This window comes from Lactuca saligna, chromosome 9 (assembly GCF_052625555.1).
Source record: "Lactuca saligna cultivar CGN05327 chromosome 9, ASM5262555v1, whole genome shotgun sequence".
Taxonomy (NCBI): Eukaryota; Viridiplantae; Streptophyta; class Magnoliopsida; order Asterales; family Asteraceae; genus Lactuca; species Lactuca saligna.
The window spans coordinates 198,564,970-198,585,019 of NC_136425.1; the positions used below are offsets into that span (position 1 = coordinate 198,564,970).

General features: G+C 35.2%; 1 protein-coding gene across 2 annotated transcripts; it reads left to right on the forward strand.

Moving 5' to 3' along the window:
- The first annotated feature begins 14,757 nt into the window (after nt 1-14,757).
- Nucleotides 14,758-18,232, forward strand: LOC145015792 (ATP-dependent caseinolytic (Clp) protease/crotonase family protein). Of its 2 annotated transcripts, none has more exons than XM_078974266.1 (10): nt 14,758-15,099; nt 16,118-16,219; nt 16,410-16,532; nt 16,650-16,709; nt 16,784-16,880; nt 16,970-17,043; nt 17,126-17,179; nt 17,518-17,601; nt 17,714-17,839; nt 17,919-18,232. In XM_078974266.1, the coding sequence occupies exons 1-9, from the start codon at nt 14,800-14,802 to the stop codon at nt 17,807-17,809; spliced, it is 990 nt and encodes a 329-aa protein (XP_078830392.1). In that variant the 5' UTR covers nt 14,758-14,799; the 3' UTR covers nt 17,810-17,839; nt 17,919-18,232. The 2 variants fall into 2 exon arrangements, with proteins under 2 accessions (XP_078830392.1, XP_078830391.1); XM_078974265.1 differs by having other exon boundaries at nt 14,759-15,099; nt 17,932-18,232.
- The last annotated feature ends 1,818 nt before the right edge of the window (nt 18,233-20,050 follow it).

Sequence of the window (20,050 nt, forward strand, 5' to 3'; positions counted from 1 at the left end):
GAATATTAGAGTTGGATTGGAATAAGGAAACTAATGTGGCTTAGGGATTAAGCAAATAAAGATAAGGAAAGTGGTGCTTGGGGAATAAGTAACTTGGAGGGAATTTCCGTCCAGCTTTTATGCTTCATCTTCAAGGCCGATTTTGGATAAGATAAGTGTCGAATTAGCCAAAAGCCCCTCTCACATAAGTCGTAGGAAATTTCGTCTAGTTTTCAGAACAGTTTGAACCTTGACAATTGGACTTATGAGTCATCAGATATACCCGAAACACTGAAGAGGGGTCAATCTGCCAGCAATATCCTTTTTGCATCTTTTCAACTCCATTCTCTTTCTTTTGCATTCCATCTCCCATTTTAACTGTAATTAAATATTTCAAAGCATATTAAGTTTATTTTAGTTCTAAATAATAATAATAAATGCTAAAATATTAAGATATGTTATACATAAATATATATAAAAATACACATATCAAAATACCCCACACTTAGCCTTTGCTTGCCCCCAAGCAAATTTACTTTTATTTTACCAATATTGCACTAAACAATCCATTTAAAACTCAGCCATTATGCCAAGACCTCAACGCATGCATTTGTGTCTAAAATTTTCCTAAAGTACCCCCCTATACTTTAAATACTCACAATCTTCATAAACACTTGCCCACTTTTTCCGAACAATGCTCATTTTATGCAACCCTCCGAATCCATCCGCAGAAAACCTCCTAACCTCAAGGTATTTTTAGTTGAGCAACCTAAGCATACATAATCTAGAATTACAATTTATAATACCACTATGGAGCTTTTTAGGAATTCTTCACTTTCTTAACAATTTGATCTTTGATTTCTTTGAATTCACCACCTTATTTGATTTGATTTCTTGGTATCTTCAACTTTTTGAATTTCTTGGAATTTTGGAATTTTGATCTTCACTTTATTTGCTCCAAAATTCTTCAAACTTTTTCGTAATTCTCTCTTTTTTTACATGTACCTCTCTTTTTTCACTCAAAACCTACATGCTTAAGCAGAGGCGCTCACCCTCAACCTTTATTGGTTAATGATAATAATTTTCCTGGATACATTTCAGGTTTAGGCTGCTAAACATATTGCATCCTTCAAACCGAGCGGGGTTATGTTTTTGTTCCATGATTTCACTAAAATAAGGGAAGCCACAAATGCACTATAACGTATATTGGCTCAACTAAACATTTGAGTTCTCATCGGATCATCTCATACAGTATTAGCAAAATTTTAAATTATCACTAGATTTTTCTAAATTAAACTATTATTTTAAGTTTTCTTTTAAATTTTTAAATTTCCTTAAATCTAGCAATTTCCAACTATTATTTCATTTTTATAATTTACTTTTACCGACCCCCTACCCCACACTTATTTCATACAATGCCCTCATTGTATGCTAAAACAAATTAAGAACATAAAAAGGGAGAAAAAGGAACATACTCCCCTAGGTAGTTGTGGCGAGATCGAATGCGGCTGCTACAGGTTGCTTCAAATATTGCTGAAAAATTGAAAACTGGAACTGTTGCTTCACGTCGTGTCGTCGAGTGAGGAAAAATCCATATCGCGAATAATAGCATGGCCACGACGTGGTAAGTGGTGGTCACGTCGTGGTATGTAGAATAGCAGCCTCCTCTCGCGATGAAAAACTCCCCCACGACATAGGAAAGTGTCAGCCGGGATGATACTTCTACATCGCGTCAAAATAAAACTCCATGGTGTGGGAACAGCTCATCCATGCCATGGGAATCAATGTATAGTTAGAAACGCCACTCTTCGAAATAATAATCCCTCCAAATATCGACGCGCACCCCACACTTATTGAAAGTCATGGCTATCAAGTGTCAACTTCAAACCCTCACACAGTTTTTTCTCTCGTGACAAATCAACATTCGACCCCAATTATTGAAATTTCTGAAAGCATCTGGAGGGTAAAAGTTTTGCAAAGATCTGAAACATCAAGAGCATCAACATGGAAAACAAATTTTAAACAAACTAAAAATAAAAATAAAAACTCACTAAAATAACTAAAAAAACCAAAATAACTAAAAAGGATATCACGATCACATGTCTTCGTCAAAATCAAACTACAATTGTTGATTAAATCCCTTGCATGCAAGAGGTGGTTTGCGAAAACAATAACTTTTCGGGACCTGTCAGACTATTTCCTTTGTTTTCTTTGCACCATTAACTAATAAGTAGAACAAGAGTTGACCCAACTAGTCAAGAGTAGCAAGAGTTCAATCTTCCACTTAACCACCTCGATACGCCTTGCTATACTACGCCTCGTGGATTGAGTTGGACAAATCACCAAAGTAGTAGACTAAACAAGTCAAGAATTCCCTAATCGCTTGCAATCATGAAACCCATGCAAAAGGTAAAGCCAATCGATGTGTATGATCACAAATTCCTGCAAATAACAACAAGAACCTTCCTGACAAGCGAAATGATATCAATGAAAATAAAACTAAAAAAATAAAATAAAATAACTAACTAAAAATAAATAACGAATAATCAAATAAACTAAATTAATTGAAAGTCGTTCCCCGGCAACGGCGCCAAAAACTTGATGTGCACGAAAGTACCCACTAATTTTAATATTTATAACCTAACAAACTTAGACTAACTATGCACTTATAGGCAGTGTACCTAGTCAGATTATAGTATAGCTTAGGTAAGTCGGGTGTCGATCACAGAGAACGGTGGATTAATTTAATATATTTGATTATAGGTTACAGGTCACACGAAAAGAATAAAAGAAATAGTTTAATAAATCTCAAACGAACAATCAATTAACAATTTTCGATAAACTAACAGGAAAGCAAATCTCTTCAGGTACTTTGGTTTAGATAAATTACACCTTAAAAACATAGACAATTGCATACACAAATTCATTTATTCATGTTCACCGATTCCTAAAATGATTAGATTCATGTTCACTATAACTAATCCTTTAGCAAACAAATTAATTCCAACAGTGATCAGTTGATTAAACTAACATGCTTCCTAGTGTTCAGTTCGTATCAAACAAGACTTGTAATAATAGTTAATCAAATTAAACATTCAATTAACCTCTTGTTGATGGTCATCAAACAAGGCTCACACATTAACTTACTTATTCCCATGTTAATCCTAGTTTCACATTCGTTATTTCTAGACTTATAATCTCGATGGTCATCAAAATCATAAGAGACAAGCAATCAAGCATATATTCATACAACTCAATTCACTTAACAATTAACATAAAATAATCATCATTAATACATAAGGATCTTTTAACAAGCTTGGCAAGATAAATTAAACACAAACAAACTATTCAATATAGCAATTAGTCTAATAATCAAAGCTTCATTCAATCATAAACACAAAGTAAAAGGTTTTTACACCCAAGTCAGAAACTAAATACAGAATAGTAACATAATGGAATGGTAAACATGGTCACGTTAACAAACCACATGATTACCGACATGAATCCGCTCTCCAATCCTTCCGATCTCTGCTCCCGTTAGCTTAACGGCCTTCCGGCCACCTCCTAGACCCTCAAAACGGCAACTATGAAGTTTTCTTGTTGCACGAGTCGAAGTGGAATATCATAGATTATTCAAATTGGTGGAATGATATAGGGTATTTATAGTTGATGTAGATGGAATTATATGGAATATTAGAGTTGGATTGGAATAAGGAAACTAATGTGGCTTAGGGATTAAGCAAATAAAGATAAGGAAAGTGGTGCTTGGGGAATAAGTAACTTGGAGGGAATTTCCGTCCAGCTTTTATGCTTCATCTTCAAGGCCGATTTTGGATAAGATAAGTGTCGAATTAGCCAAAAGTCCCTCTCACATAAGTCGTAGGAAATTTCGTCTAGTTTTCAGAACAGTTTGAACCTTGACAATTGGACTTATGAGTCATCAGATATACCCGAAACACTGAAGAGGGGTCAATCTGCCAGCAATATCCTTTTTGCATCTTTTCAACTCCATTCTCTTTCTTTTGCATTCCATCTCCCATTTTAACTGTAATTAAATATTTCAAAGCATATTAAGTTTATTTTAGTTCTAAATAATAATAATAAATGCTAAAATATTAAGATATGTTATACATAAATATATATAAAAATACACATATCAGTCAGCGGGTTTGGAGGGTTCTGAGATGGCTAGGGTTGTTGTGGTTGCAGGGGTTTTGACACCATGGTCAATGAGTCGTTGTGCCAGTCGCTTGGCACTATCGAAGGTAGCGGGGTTTGATGATAGGACATTCCCCTGATACGGAGGCACTAGCCCCCATATGTACCTTTCAATCTTCTTCCCTTCAGTGGGAACCATATTAGGGAAGAGGGCCACCAGTTCGCTAAACCGGGCAGTGTAAGCAATAATGTTGGTGCCCTTCATGGCCAGGCTCCAAAGCTCCTGCTCTAGTTTCTGGATCTCGCCCCTCGGGTAGTATTCCTCAATCATGAGGTCTTTCATCGTATCCCAGCCTATGTCGTTGGCCATGACGAGAGTTAGAGATTTAACGTGGCCGTTCCACCACGTCAGTGCCTTCCCTTCGAAGGTGCATGCGGCATATTTGACTTTGCTCGCAGCAGGGCAAGAACAAATTTCGAAGACTGATTCAGTCTTCTCGAACCATTGCGAGAGGGCAATGACTCCGCCGGTCCCATGAAAGGACTTCGGCTTGCAGTTGATGAAATCCTTGTAAGAGCACTCTCTCGAGTGCACAGGAGTTTCAACCGGAATGGAGTTAACCGGGGTTCCACCTCTGCTGGCATCAGTAGAGCGATACTGTGCCATGGCCGTTGCCAATGCTGTAGCTACGACAACATTTAGGGCTGCTGTATCGATAACCGGAGGTGGTGGAGGTGTAGGGTTATTCCGGGGAGATTTGCGAGGAGGCATCTTTCAGCTATAAGTTTATAAAGATGAGAAAAGTGGTAAGAATCAATTTGTAAGTAATGTGCGAATGACACATGGACTGACTAACCATAGCCCAACAATTGAATGAGTGTTTGAGGTCATAACCAGAAAGATGTGTAGGAAAACCCAAATGTAAAGATTCTTCCCACAGAGTAGGTAGTTGTCAATAATATTGGTATTACTGATGTAATGAGTTCAATGAAAATTGACCTAACAGTAGGTCTTACATCATATCATATGGAAAGTTTGACAGTTCTTAGATTCCTAATTAGAGTACTGAAAGTTAGGAATATTTTACAGATAAGTGCTACTTAGAGCACGGATGTTAAAGGCTAATCCTTAACCCAAAAGATAATGATGTACTAGACATCATCTAACGGCGATGAGTATTCCTCAGGAGAACCCTGAGGTCTCTCATTTGATGGACCACCTCTTGAAGGTGTCGCTCATGAGCCCTTTCACGAGCTCGAAGTTCCATGACTTCTGCTTGAGAGGCGACCAGATGTTGATGTAGGGTTTCATTGGTTCTCCAGGTCTGTTCCATGTCTTCTTCGAGACGGCGAATGCGAACCGTGTTGACACCAGAGTTGGCATCAATCTCCACGACCCGGTCGATGGCTGCTCGACCTTGCTCGACATTACGAGCTATTCTGCAGATAATGACAGGTAGAGCTCGGTCAGCAGAGCCACCATCGCTGACGTTGTAAAAGGTTCGGTCCCCAAAGTATGGTAAGGGTTGACCCTATTCGTCACTCCAGCGATTCAAGTTATCTACCCACAAGGGAGTGGGACCTAGAAAAGCTGGTCGAGGGTTGTTGTTCGGGGCTTAACCTACTGGAGGTAGGTTGTTGACTTCAGGCTCAGAGTTCGATCTATCCGAGAAGCCTTCAGCTTGATGATCATCCAATGGGATTTGGTGTTCATCGTCAGACTCTGCTTCGAGCCATCCTGTGTTGCCTTCATTTGGAAAGTACGGGTCGCCGTGATGGAATCCAACCATTTAAATCTACGCACGAAGAGAGGTATAAAGATATAGTATATATGTAGTTAGTAGTACAAAATACACCTATAGTATTTTAAGTTTAGGTTCTATTGATATTCTTGTGGTATTGTTGGTAAGTTTTTAGACTTGTTAACACGTCACAACCATTCTAGGGCATATGCTAATCACTCCTCGGACCAGCATAGTTGATCAGGCTATGCCATTCCTAGGACTGACCATATATCCCCGAGCTTACCTGTGATATTTAACAATCGTAATACTTTTGTTCTTGTCGTTGTGACACTGGTTTTAGTATGAATGTAGACTAGTATACTTAATTAAATATTTTAGTATTTTAAGTATAGACTCTTGGTCAGAGTGTTTTAATCCCAAATGGGTTTATAGTTTAGTATATCTTTTATGGGTTGATATACTTGATTCACTATAAACAATGCTCTGATACCAATCTGTCACACCCCAAAACCAAGAACGGTGGAAACGTTCTGGGGCGGAGGACGTCATGTAAAGTATCACAACACAGTAAATGTAAATAAGTAAACAACATCATCCATTGCATTAAATATAAAATTTTAATACAAGTGTGTTCTGTACAGTATAGACACCAAAAATAATGCATATCAAAATAATAAGATGAGTCTTGAATGCGCTCCATCTTCTCAAAAGCTGGCCTCGGTACCTGTCTACTGATGACCTGAGAATACAAGTTATTTTGAAAGAGTTTATCAGCATTAAGCTGGTGAGTTCATAAGTATTTTAGTGTCGATATTTTTCATCCAAAATGTTTGAACATGTATCAAGTATAAGTTTGTAAAATGTATGTAAAGGTTTGCAATTGTTTGTAAAAGTTTGAATCTCTCAGAAAAACCTATATTTTCTATTAAAGTAGCCTTCTACCAAGGCTTAACTGTTTTGTATGCTCGTTTGATGTAAAAGTGTGTAATTTCCCAAGTGTAACTATCATTTAACAAAATATAGTTTGTACATTATCGTTTAAGTGAGGTTATCACTAAAATATGTAATGGGTAAATCATTGTAGTACTGTAGCCTTGTATTATAAGAACTACTGTTGTACTAATTACCTTAAACCGGATTTATATTAAGGCATTATGCGATAAATTGCACCATACTATCGACTAGTAACAACGACATAATGAATGGTCATAATAACGAAATGACGTTTGGCACCCGCAGACCTGCAGATCCGGCTGTAGCTAGCAGCAAGGTGTAGGATTGTCAATCCAGTATAGATCTATACGCAAACTCACGCTCTCCCTCCAAGAGAATTCTGGCTACAACTCGAGCCATGACATTTAAGTCATGCTCCGATTTAAATCACAATAATTAAAGTATTCCTGTATATGTAATGTTTCTCGTTCTAGTATAGTTGTATATGTATTGTTTCTAGTATAGCTGTATATGTATTGTTTCTAGCATCGTTGTATATGTATTGTTTCTAGCATCATTGTATATGTATTGTTTCTAGTATAGTTGTATATGTATTGTTTCTAGTATAGCTGTATATGTATTGTTTCTAGCATCGTTGTATATGTATTGTTTCTAGCATCATTGTATATGTATTGTTTCTAGTATAGTTGTATATGTATCGTTTCTAGTATAGATGTATATGTACTGTATTACCCCGATGGTAACTAGCTATCGATGTACTGGTAAATATGAATATGGAAGTACTTTTTATGTCTATACATGTATATATGATATATAACTAATATGGAAATGACCCTCGGATGGTCACCCGAAATCCCACCAGACCACATCTCAGTGCGCGAAAAGGAAATAGGGCGGATGGCCTTCCTAAGCCCTTTAAACATTACTTATATATCTATACATATATGGGCATGCAATTTATAAGAAGTAAAACAAAGTTTAATAAAAGCATTTGATAAGTAAAAAGAGTTTGTAAAACATTTTGAAGTGAAACAGTTTGATAAACAGTTGAACAGTAATAAAATCGTTGGTTTTCTAGTTATTAATCACATGTGATTAATGCAATCACATGTGATTGATGCAATAACTAATAGTATTTAACTTGTACCCCCCCCACCCCCATAAAGTATTTAAAACATTTAAAACATTTCAAAGGTTGATTAAAGGGGTATGAACTCACTTGTGGTGAGTAGATTGGATTGATGTATCGGGTACCGTGTTAGGTGGCAAACGGAGACTTGTTCACACGTTCGAGCCTAGTTATAATATAATGAGCATATATATAACTAATTAGCCAAATAATAACTTAACAAAGTAAGTTAAGACACTTAGGAACATGTATACACTTTATATAAGTGTTATAGGTCCTAATGGTTGCATCTAAGTTGATACGGGACAAGGCAAAGGGGGTTTTAATGCACCAATGACCTTGTATATGAGTTCACCACCCAACAAACCCCACCCTTTGGAGTTTACGGCCATGAACCCATGATTTTACGGCCGTGAACTCCTCACATGGTGGTTTTGGGTGTTTTGAGGTGTTATCTCGATCCTAGAATAAGCCTAGCCTTGTTGGAAAAATCCTTGAAGTAGTTTAAGGCCTTGGAATGCTCCTTTGGGGAGTTTACGGCCAAAGGACCATATCCCCTAGAGTTTACGGCCGTAAACTCCTATGGGGTGTTGGTTTTAATTCTTTTGAGGCCCTTGCATAGGTAGGATAGCTTCCATGTTTTTATCTAAGGCTAAAGGGGACAAGAGGCACACATTTGTGCCTTCACTTGGAGTTTACGGCCCAAGATATGTTCCTTGGCCGTAAACTCCCTTTAAGGAGTGATTTTGATGTCTTATAATCCCCATTCAAGTCCCATGTGTTCAAGGGTAATTGTCTTAAAGCCTTAGGGGTGTTTAGGGCATCTTTAACACTTGAAAAAGGGGTTTACGGCCCAAGAGAGTTCCTTGGCCGTAAACTCCTAAAACCTTATGGTTTTGAAGTGTTTTGGTGTCTAAAATAAGCACAAGTATTAGAGGGTAAAGTCCTTAAGCTTTAGGGGGTGATTTAGGGCATTTATGACCCTTAAAAAGGGGTTTACGGCCCAAGAGAGTTCCTTGGCCGTAAACTCCTATAACTTGTGTTTCTTGAATGATTTCTAGCCTCTAATGATCATACACTAAGTCCTTAACTAGTTGCTTAACAAGAAAATGGGACTAGGTAGCCTTTAGGCTTCGTTTTGGAGTTTACTCCCCAAGAACGTTCTTGGACGGTAAACTCCCGGATCTTGCAGTTTAGACATGTAATTGATGTTATAAAGCATATAACAAGCATTAAAACACATTTAGGAAAGTAGACTCACAATCCGGGATGAAAACCCGACGATCCGTCAGAGAGAATTGGCTTTTCTCTAGTTGGAATTGTGAATAATGAATTAATTAAATTCAGAAATCTATTTATAGTCCTGAAATATTTTGACAGAAAATATTTTTATTCCGGAAGTCGGGCTATAACATTATGAAACTTACAATGTTCAAGTTTCACAATTACAGGAGCATCCACTCTCCTGATATATCCAGAAACGTAAACCCTAATGTACACAAACTTGTTCGGACAAGTCTGAAAATCACAGAAACTGGACTAGCTTCTATTGAATAGATAATGTTCGTACAAATGGAAATTTCGGGTTGTCACAAATAAACTAGGAAACTCATTAGTTTAACCAACTAGCCACTTTTGAATTGATTTGTTTTCTAAGGATTAGTAATAGTGAACATGAACCTAATCACATTAATCGGTAGCCAATGACAAATTAATCCATTGCACGTGCCATAAAATCAACCATAAGAATAAGTAAGTCGAACCTGAACAGAAGTCTCCTTTAATATTGAGTTTAGTTGATTTTTATTTGTTTTAGCGGTTAATTGCTTTGTTTGAGTGTTAGATAAGTGTTTAAGTTTCTAGTCTTGAAAAACTAGAGAAAACCTCCTTTTTTATTATTTGTTTTTTAAGATAATTCTAGTAGTTAGTTTATTTACCGTTCCCTGTGTTCGGTACCCTGCTTGCTTAACTATGCCACCAATTGACAGGTACACTGTCTTTTGTGTGTCTAAATTATATTTAAAAAGTAGGACTAAAACTAGTGCAATAAACAGACATCGTGTAGACCAAAGACTCTAACCGAGATCTCAAAACCGAAAACCGAAGTTGACCTAACCGAGAATGCAAGGGGCTGAAGTGCAGATCGAAGACGTGGACCGAGAAACAAACTGAAAATGAAGATGTACTGAGAACTTGAGTATCGAGAACCCTAACCGAGAATGTGAAGCCAAGACTGAGAACACTGAAGCCGAGAACTCTGACCGAGAATGCGAGGCCGAGAACTCTGACCGAGAATGCAAGGCCGAGAACCTTAACCGAGAACGCGAGGTCGAGAACCATGACCAAACCGAGAACCAGTAGCCGCCACCGAGAACAGCGAGGCAGAGACCGAGAGCTCATCTGACCTAATTGCGAACGAAGCTAGCCGCCGAAGACTCTTGAAGCCCTATCCGAAGACGAGGTCTGCCGCTGAGAACTCCGACGGTTGTGACCGAAGACCTAAAAAAACGCCAAAAACACGAAATTTTCAAGTTTTAAAAACCAAACTCGATCAAAACTCTAAAATAATTAAGAACACGAAGAACAAACAGCCAAAATTTCGTCAAAAATAAATCAAAACGCCAGAAACTCCAAGAAAAACTCCAAGAAACTGTTAAAATCTTGCCAATTCGATTGATACTAATCCTTAGCTATAATACAAATTGTAAAACCCAATCTTGTGATGTATCAATCGATTTCACTATGATGGTGCGGAATCCCAATCTAGTGAATGATGCAAAATGTAATATGGAATAAGAACACAATGATTAATCTTCAGTGCACACTATTATTGATTAATAGTCGGGTACATGAAATTCACAATGACGCTCTTGGTTCTCTCTATCTCTCTAAAACATGATATGTGCTTCTTGGAATGATCAATTAAATGACTCATATAACACTATATATACCTAGACCTAAATACAAAGGCCAAGCCCAACACCCAAAACCAAAATCACTTACATCCGAGATCAAGGAGATTTCGGTCCTAAACCGAAGACTATAAAAGCATTGAAAAGCAAATTATAAACCACAAATTTATGTCCTAACATAGATGATATGCTATCTTCCGAAGTCTGTAGTTGATTCAATATTTAACCAAAATATGATTTTTTTTACATTCTAAATTAAAGTACAAACACTAAATTACATGCTGAAAAAAAAAATCAAGTAAGACTTCATATAAGTGAGTTATGTACATTTTAAAAGTGGGACATATTCCAAAAGAAAAAAATGTCGAAACAGACGATACACAACATTGATATGTTGTCTTCTAAGGCCTATAGTCGATTCAATATCTAACCAAAATATATGTTTGTACAATCTAAAATGAAGTACAAACACCAAATTACATGCTGAAAAAAAAATTCATTAATTTCGACTTCATACGAATGAGTTATGCATATTTAAAAAAAAGAGAAAGATTAAAAAAAAAGTGTTGAAACAGAAAAAATGCAACATCGATATTCTTTCTTTCGGGTCATGTATCTGATTCAATATCTAACTAAAATATACGTTTGTACAACCTAAAATGAATTACAAACACCAAATTACATGTTAGAAAAAAAAATCAAGTAATTTCGACTTCATATGAATCTCATATGAGTCATTCGTATTTTTAAAAATGAAAAAAATGTCAATCCGGTTCCGATTTTTAGAACCGAGACTGGTTTTCATAATGAAGAACTGGTAGCCGGACCTTATTACCAATTCTGGTTTTGATTTCGGTTTCGGTCCGATTCCAGGTCGAACAATTCTAAAGCTCATCCCTATATATATATATATATATATATATATATATATATATATATATATATATATATATATATATATATATATATATATATATATATATATATATAAGTATCAATTACATGTAAATGTAAAGTTTTATATGAGGGTTTACATAAATTTAAAGGGAAATCTTCGAAAAAGTCTTAAAAAATTTACCCTGATTTACTAAAAAATCCCAAACTAAAATTTGTTTACGGAAAAACATGAATTACCGGTAAAAATAACGATTTGACCCATTTTTCCCAGTTTACCGGTTTCATTAAAGTCTCATTGTTTTACCATAATTTTCGATTAACTCCCAAACTAAAATTTAGTGATGATTTTGCCATTTTCTCCATGTAACATACATTTTACCAATTTCATTGTTGACATGAACGCCTATTAAATGAGTTGACGAGATGAATATGTTGGGTTATATAATTTTATGTTTACCATAAAACTTGATATTCTGATGCATTGTATATTTTTTAGAATATAAAATACATCCAATGAAGACTGCAATAATTACATAAACTAGCAACAACTTTGTTATTTTTACGTTTATAAGAAATTTCTAATTGTCTATCTAAACTTATGTAACTCAATATATTATGTAACTCATTTCCTGTTGTTTTTTTTTCCTGGAAACATATATTTTATTGGTTTTATTGCTTACCTAAATGCATAGTTATAAATGAGCTCATGAAATGGATATCAAATTTTACAGTAAACACAGCATTATATAACTCATCGCATTCATCTTATCAGCTAACTTAATGACCATGTGTCCAAGTCAACAATGAAACCGATAAAATATATGTTATATGGAGAAAATAGTCAAATCATCACTAAATTTTAGTTTATTACTTATTCGTAAATTAAGTTAAAATAATGAAACTTTAATGAAACAGGTAAACCGGAAAAAAAATCAAATCGCCATTTTTACCAGTAATTCATATTTTTTATAAACAAATTTTAGTCTGAGATTTTTTCGTAAATTAGGTTCAATTATAATAGTTTTTCAAAGATTTTCCGAAAAGTAATTATATAAAAACTCTTATCTTTATATATTCTCATGAGGGATAATGACTTGAAAGGGTAACGAACTTTCGATTTTTGTCACATTTAGTCACTAAACTTTTTTTCGTTATCTATTTGTCATTGAACTATTGAAACTGTTCACATTTTACCCTTATGACCGGTTGTTGCCGGTCATAAGGGTAAAATGTGAACAGTTTCAATAATTCAATGGCAAATAGATAACGAAAAAAATAGTGACTAAATGTCACAAAAGTCAAAAGTTTGTTTCTCTCGAAAAAGTTCAATGACTAAATGTGAACAAACTTCCTCTTGTATTATGTTTTAGCAAATTATTTATTTTTGTTAAATTGTAGCAATATTTGTTGATGAAGAAATCTATGAAATAAAATAAATAAATAAATAAATAATAAAAACCCTAAAAATATATTTAAAAAAAAAACAAAAAACCGAAACCGAAATACAAAACCAATGGTTTGACATTTTCCAAAATAAAAAATCAAAATTTCCAATCTGATTTTAGTTTTACAAAAAAAAAATGAATCATTCTCACTGATGTGAATTATGACCATTGGTTTGGCATGCGAAATTTGTGACATCCCATGAATATGTAGTTACAACATCGTCTGAACTTGTAATTCATATTAAGGGGTTAGAGTATCATCGCATGAATACGTAGTTACAACATCACCTGAACTCGTAATTCATCACCTACAGGTTATGGGCCTGCTGGTGTTTCCACTGTGTTGTCTAGAATAGTCCGTGGTCGCCATCTATACTCTGGTAGATGACTACATCGCCACATTGTTGGTTAAGGTTATGGTATCTCCTTTCATCCTACATCACATATTCATCATCATCTATATACCTAATCATCATCACATTTCTATCATCACATATCTCTCATCATTTTATTTCATCACACACCAACTATTTCATCTACCCATGTTTTATCCGCAACATATTTGTAGATATAAAATAAATATACAGTTTAAATCTTTTAAAACATGTATAAAATCGTTCATCCAGCATAGACAGCAAGTATTCAAATAATATGCACACATAACACGTAATTTATATAAAATACTTCATATCTATGTGTAAGATGAAAGTAACTATATCTACCATAAAAATCCCATAAATGCTTCCTAACTTCGAACCCCAAGGTTTACTCTACTAAAGCTTCATATTCTCAGCTCTCTGAACCTAGAAGGGTCCAAATCTATCACACCAAAAAGCTCAAGATAGCTTTTCCTCTCACTCTACACACTCAAGCTCGCTAGGGTTCTCACTTATGGGAAAGGTAGTGGCAATTGAAGGCCATACGTGCCTTTAAATATGGCTCGGGCCCAAAGATTTAGGGTTTCTGCCAACATCGCAGACTCATCGAGTCGCCTCACCGACTTGTCGAGTCCATTCATTAATCCGAGTCATCAGTCGCGACCTTACTCGACGAGTTGAGGCGTCAACTCGCCGAGTCTCTCTTCTTAACTCAAAAGAAAAATACTTAAATTATGATACCTGGAAATCCGGATGTTGCATTTTGTTTTTTTTATTTCATAAATTTCTTCATCAACAAATGTTGCAACAATTAAACAAAAATAAATAATTTTGCTAAAACATAATACAATAGGAAGTTTGTTCACATTTAGTCATTGAACTTTTTAGAGGGAAACAAACTTTCGATTTTGTTTACATTTAATCGCTAAACTTTTTTTCATTATCTATTTGCCACTAAACTATTGAAACTGTTCACATTTTACCCTTATGACCAGTAACAGCCGATCATAAGGGTAAAATGTGAACAGTTTCAATAGTTTAATGGTAAATAGATAACAAAAAAAAAGTTTAGTGACTAAATGTAACAAAAGTCAGAAAGTTCGTTACCCTTTCAAGTCATTATCCCTTCTCACGATACAATATCCAAATCCTTGCCTTTTTATTACTTCCTTAAGAAGAAGCTCCTCTTCTGCGCACCCACAGATGTCCACGGGCTTGAGCGTATCGATGGCGTCTTCTACAATCCCTTGTTGTTCACCTCCCGCTTCTTATTCATCGCCGTGGTTCCGACGAACCACGGTTAAGACCCACTGTTCACTGCTCGCTAGAAACAGTATCAAAGCTCCGTTGCCTCCGCTAAACCCTAAAGATCCATTTCTTTCCAAACTCGCATCACTGGCCGCTAATTCACCGGAAAATCTCCTTAATCGACCGGTTAACTCCGACACGCCGCCGTACTTGGACCTTTTTGACTCTCCAACGCTCATGGCTACTCCCGCTACCGTACGTAGCATCTATTTCTTATTAGTTATTACCTAATTTTGTGTGTTTGTTTCGTATATCCTTGTAGTCGTTTTATAACCTGTTGCTAAACTAGTACTAGCCCTAGCTCAATTTTGAGCAAATAGACAAGGTATTTACATCTCGTGCATTTAAAAACCACTAATCATGGAGTATACTTTATATTTTGGGTTGTGTTTTAGAAACTGGTTCTACTGTTAACGAATTACATGGGGCCTTCCCTTAAATACAAGTGGAAAACACATTGTAGTGCCTTATTTCTGCTCTTATAGAAACTAAGGATGTTGCTTGTGGTATTATTCTAGGATGAATAAAGAACTTATTGTAAAACCAAAGTTGAAACGATATGAATTTCAAGTCTTTACACAAATCAAGCAGTTGGTTCTGAGATTTGTTTCTGAAAGTGAGAGCCTTGACATGGAACCAAGGTTCTTCACATGTACCATGTTTTTCTTATAGCTTTTTTGACACATATCCATGGGCTCATTGTAATTCTAGCCCTTTTTGATGATAGGGTTATATGCAAGAAATGGAAATGTAATTTCATTGATTTGTTTATTACATCATCTTAATTTCATTTCTTTCTATTACATCATTGTAGTTTGAAAAAAAAGTACCCAATCATAGGAATGTCGTTCAAGCAAGTGTTTAATCATCATCCTAATTTCATTTCTTTCTACCCCTTTTTGATGATAGGGTTATATGCAAGAAATGGAAATGTAATTTCATTGATTTGTTCATTACATCATCCTAATTTCATTTATTTCTATTACATCATTGTAGTTTAAAAAAAAAGTACCCAATCATAGGAATGTCATTCAAACAAGTGTTTAATCATGACATGCGATGTGATGGAGACCATATTAGGGATGAATCACCTTTTATCATTAGTAAATTCTCCCTTAATTGTGTGATGGTTAATAATATCTTATTGTTTGCATTACATTTTACTTGATAAAACTTAAATAAATAACCAAATAATCATAATTTTTTCTAATAGGTGGAAAGATCTGTCTCTTACAATGAACACAGACCAAGAAGGCCACCTCCAGACCTTCCATCATTGCTTCTCCATGGAAGAATAGTGTACCTTGGCATGCCAGTGGGTAGCTTGTTCTTGTTCTTACTTCCATTTATTTGTTATTATAATAGCATCCAATTTTCTTTTCTTTCTATTAGAGTTATGGGAAGAAATGAAAGTAGGATGCTATAATAAATAAATCAACAAAAGTATGTTGCTATATCTATCTATACATAAAGACTTATGGAGGCGTTGTATGATTATGTATCAGTTGGTGCCAGCTGTCACTGAGCTGATCATTGCAGAGTTAATGTATCTTCAATGGATGGATCCCAAAGAGCCTATATATCTTTATATAAATTCTACAGGAACTACTCGTGATGATGGTGAATCAGTGAGTTTGTTTTCTTGAGCTTCCTTCTTTTAGCTTGCATGTTTTGGGTTGATGTCATCATAAATCAATAAAAGTAGTTTGCTATCTTTTGATAAAAGAATGATTTTATATGATTAGGTTGGAATGGAGACAGAAGGTTTTGCAATTTATGATGCTATGATGCAATTGAAAAATGAGGTAACTTTTATAAGATCTCTGAACAAATATATGCATATTCATTCAAACAATCATTTGCAACCTTTTATGTGCAGATACACACAGTTGGAGTAGGGGCTGCTATTGGTCACGCATGTCTATTGCTTGCTGCAGGGAGTAAAGGGAAAAGATTTATGATGCCACATGCAAAAGGTAGTCATATAATAATTTATATATTTTGTTATATATCTTTTCTTTATTTATTGTATTTGTATTTGAAGTAATGAGTATGTTACTTTTAGCTATGATACAACAGCCTCGTATTCCATCATCTGGATTGATGACAGGAAGTGATGTTTTGATACGTGCAAAGGAGGTTGGTTTTAACATTTAAATTTGCTTTTTTTTTTTTTACCAACTTCACCTTTTTACTATTTATAAATTATAATTACTTACAGGTCATCATTAACAAGGATACACTTGTTGGTCTCTTGTCAAAGCACACCGAAAATGTGAGTCATTGTTTTTTCTTCTCTCTTTTAGGCTTTGTACCGTGATTGGGACAAAAATCACCCAAAAATATGGAAAAGATGTTGATACCCTTCTCATCTTCATCATCTTAAATAGCCCTAGAAAGCTTGTCTAGTCCAATTTAATTCAATCCCATGTAACTGTCAAGTTAACCTTAGGAGGTTGTGTGTGTTACATGGAACAAGAGTGGGGAGATAGGGAGTGATAAAAGGATGAGGAGGGCATTTATGTCTTTTGCACAAATACACAAGAAAAGAAACACTAATTGGATCGGATGAAGATATAATATACTATATTGATTGTTGTTTGATTAAATCAGTCAGTGGAGACTGTAACACAAGTGATGAGAAGGCCTTTTTATATGGATTCCACCAAAGCTAAAGAGTTTGGTGTAATTGATAAGGTAAACCCAAACCCAACCCATGTTCTAATAATTCACTAATATTTTTTGTATTATTGTATATCTTATTTAATTTATATTATAATAATGTGATTTGATTTGATTTGGTGTTTAGATACTGTGGCGTGGTCAGGAAAAGATCATGGCAGATGCAGCCCCACCAGAGGCGTGGGATAAGAATGCTGGGATTAAGTCTCTTGATGCAATGTAGATTATTCTCTTATACTCTACTCTACTCTAGGTAAAATGCCCTTCCTTGCTTCCCTTGATAAGTATGCTGTAATTAAATCTCTTGACAGCTTAAAAACTAATGTTATCAGATTTTGGGTGTAGGATTGGATTGGATTGGATTGAACAGACAGACGACAGGGATGGAATGAATATTGAAGTTCCCTGTTGTAAGAAATATGATTAACCTGTTGTTTTCGAATCAACCCAACCCAACCCAAAGATTACACTAAATTGTGCCGGATAGTGTTCTACAACATAACTTAGATATATGGCATTATTATCGAATCCTCAGAGTATGAGGCTTATTTCAGTATTTCACTGTTGAAAACTTGTATACTGAATCATGCTTATTTTTAAAAAAGAAAAAAAAACTCGTAGCCCATATATATTGGAATTGGAACTATGGAAGATCTCTCTAGACACCCGTGTGCTCACCTCACAAGGTTTCTGACCTTGACCTTGGCCTTGACCAGACCCACAACAGGATGGATACAAATTAAAAATGCAATTTAGATCGGTTTATGTGAAAATACATTAATTTCAGTTATATTTTATTGGTTAAATACATAAACATTTTATGGTTATATATAAGGGTGAGATCGATACTGGAACAGTGGGACAGAACTGGTATTGAACCAAAAGTTCCGAAACAAAATGGCTCAAAAGTAATTTAGTTCGAGAAAATAGATTTAGTTTGAGCTTAGAAGTGAGAAAAATACTAACCAAAAGTTCTGAAACCAAAATAGCACACAATTATTGATTTGGTACCATCAATGTTTTTGTTCACCTTTAGTTATAAAAGATAATATATATCTTTTCTTGTTTTGAGTTAAACAATGTTTTTCTCTACTAGTTGGAAACAAAGGATTACTACTAATTAAACAACTTTGTTTATTAACTAAGAAATCTTGATATATTTCAAATATGTACAAACATGAAACAACCCTTATCATTACAACAACTTTACGAAGTGTTTTATAAAAATCTTTCTATAATTTTTTTTCTAAAGGTTAAAAGAAAAGCAAAAAGGATTTGACCACAGTTAGAGTAAAGCTCTAATGTTAATTGAACTCTTCAACAACTGTTTTTTTAATTTTACAAATAATTTTTTTTTTTTTATTTTTTTTTATTTTTTTTTTTTTATATACTACATGTTAGATTTGAGTTTTTGGCCCCAAGCCTTTAATAGAGTCGTCTACTTGTTAGGGGTGGAATTGGTATGGTATCAAGTTTATTTCTTCAAACCGTGTACCGTACCAACTATAGTTGGTATAACAATTTAATTACCAGTACCGTACCAAGTACACTTGGTACCAACTAATTTGGCTGCCAATAAATTTGGTTGATACATATTGGTATTTGGTATATACCAAAAATTTTAACTAATATATACCTATACGTGAATATGAGTTGAATATGTGGGCAGGATAATGACTTAGGAGAGTAACTACCTCTTATCCGTGTTCACATGTTGGCAACTTCTTTTTTGTACATAATAAAACAACTAACTTGTTTTAACTGTTTAAATTATACCAATATTACCGGTTGATACATGTTTTAACCGGTAACTCAAAGGGAAAATGACTACGGAGGGTAACTACCTCTTATCCGTGTTCACATATTGGCAATTTCTTATTTTTTGTACATAAGACAAACTAACTTGTTTTAACTGTGTAACATCCCAAAAATCATGACCAAAAATTTCGTTTTTAATTTAATACTAAAACCATTAATTTAATACTCCAGCATCGGGCCTCGCCCGACATCAGGCCCCGCCTGGCATCAAGCCCCGCTCGGTATACAGATATGTCTCTCTTAGGCCCCGCCTGTCTCCGGACCCCACCCACTAAACACATACAATCATCTAACATGCTAACACATAAAGAAACATACTCTATTGTATCCCTGTCCTAAGAAACATACTCTGCTAATAATGAGATACAAAACTTCGTCCATACTCAGCTAGTTCCAGCCAGGGCTTCAGTAGTGCAAGGTGAGTCTCCTCACTGTGTGAATGGGTTTAAGGCCACAATGCCAGCTCATGTAGTCTATAAGTAGGAAGACTCGGGGGTTAGCCATAGGCATTGTTTGCTAGTATGTTATTCCAGACCAAGGTCTGATGTCGGGTGGGTGCCTGAGGAATGTTTTCATGTTAAATTATACTTGTTGTATGTGTGATATTTGTATGTGCCTGGTAAAGAGGTGAGTGTGGGCGAGCTCC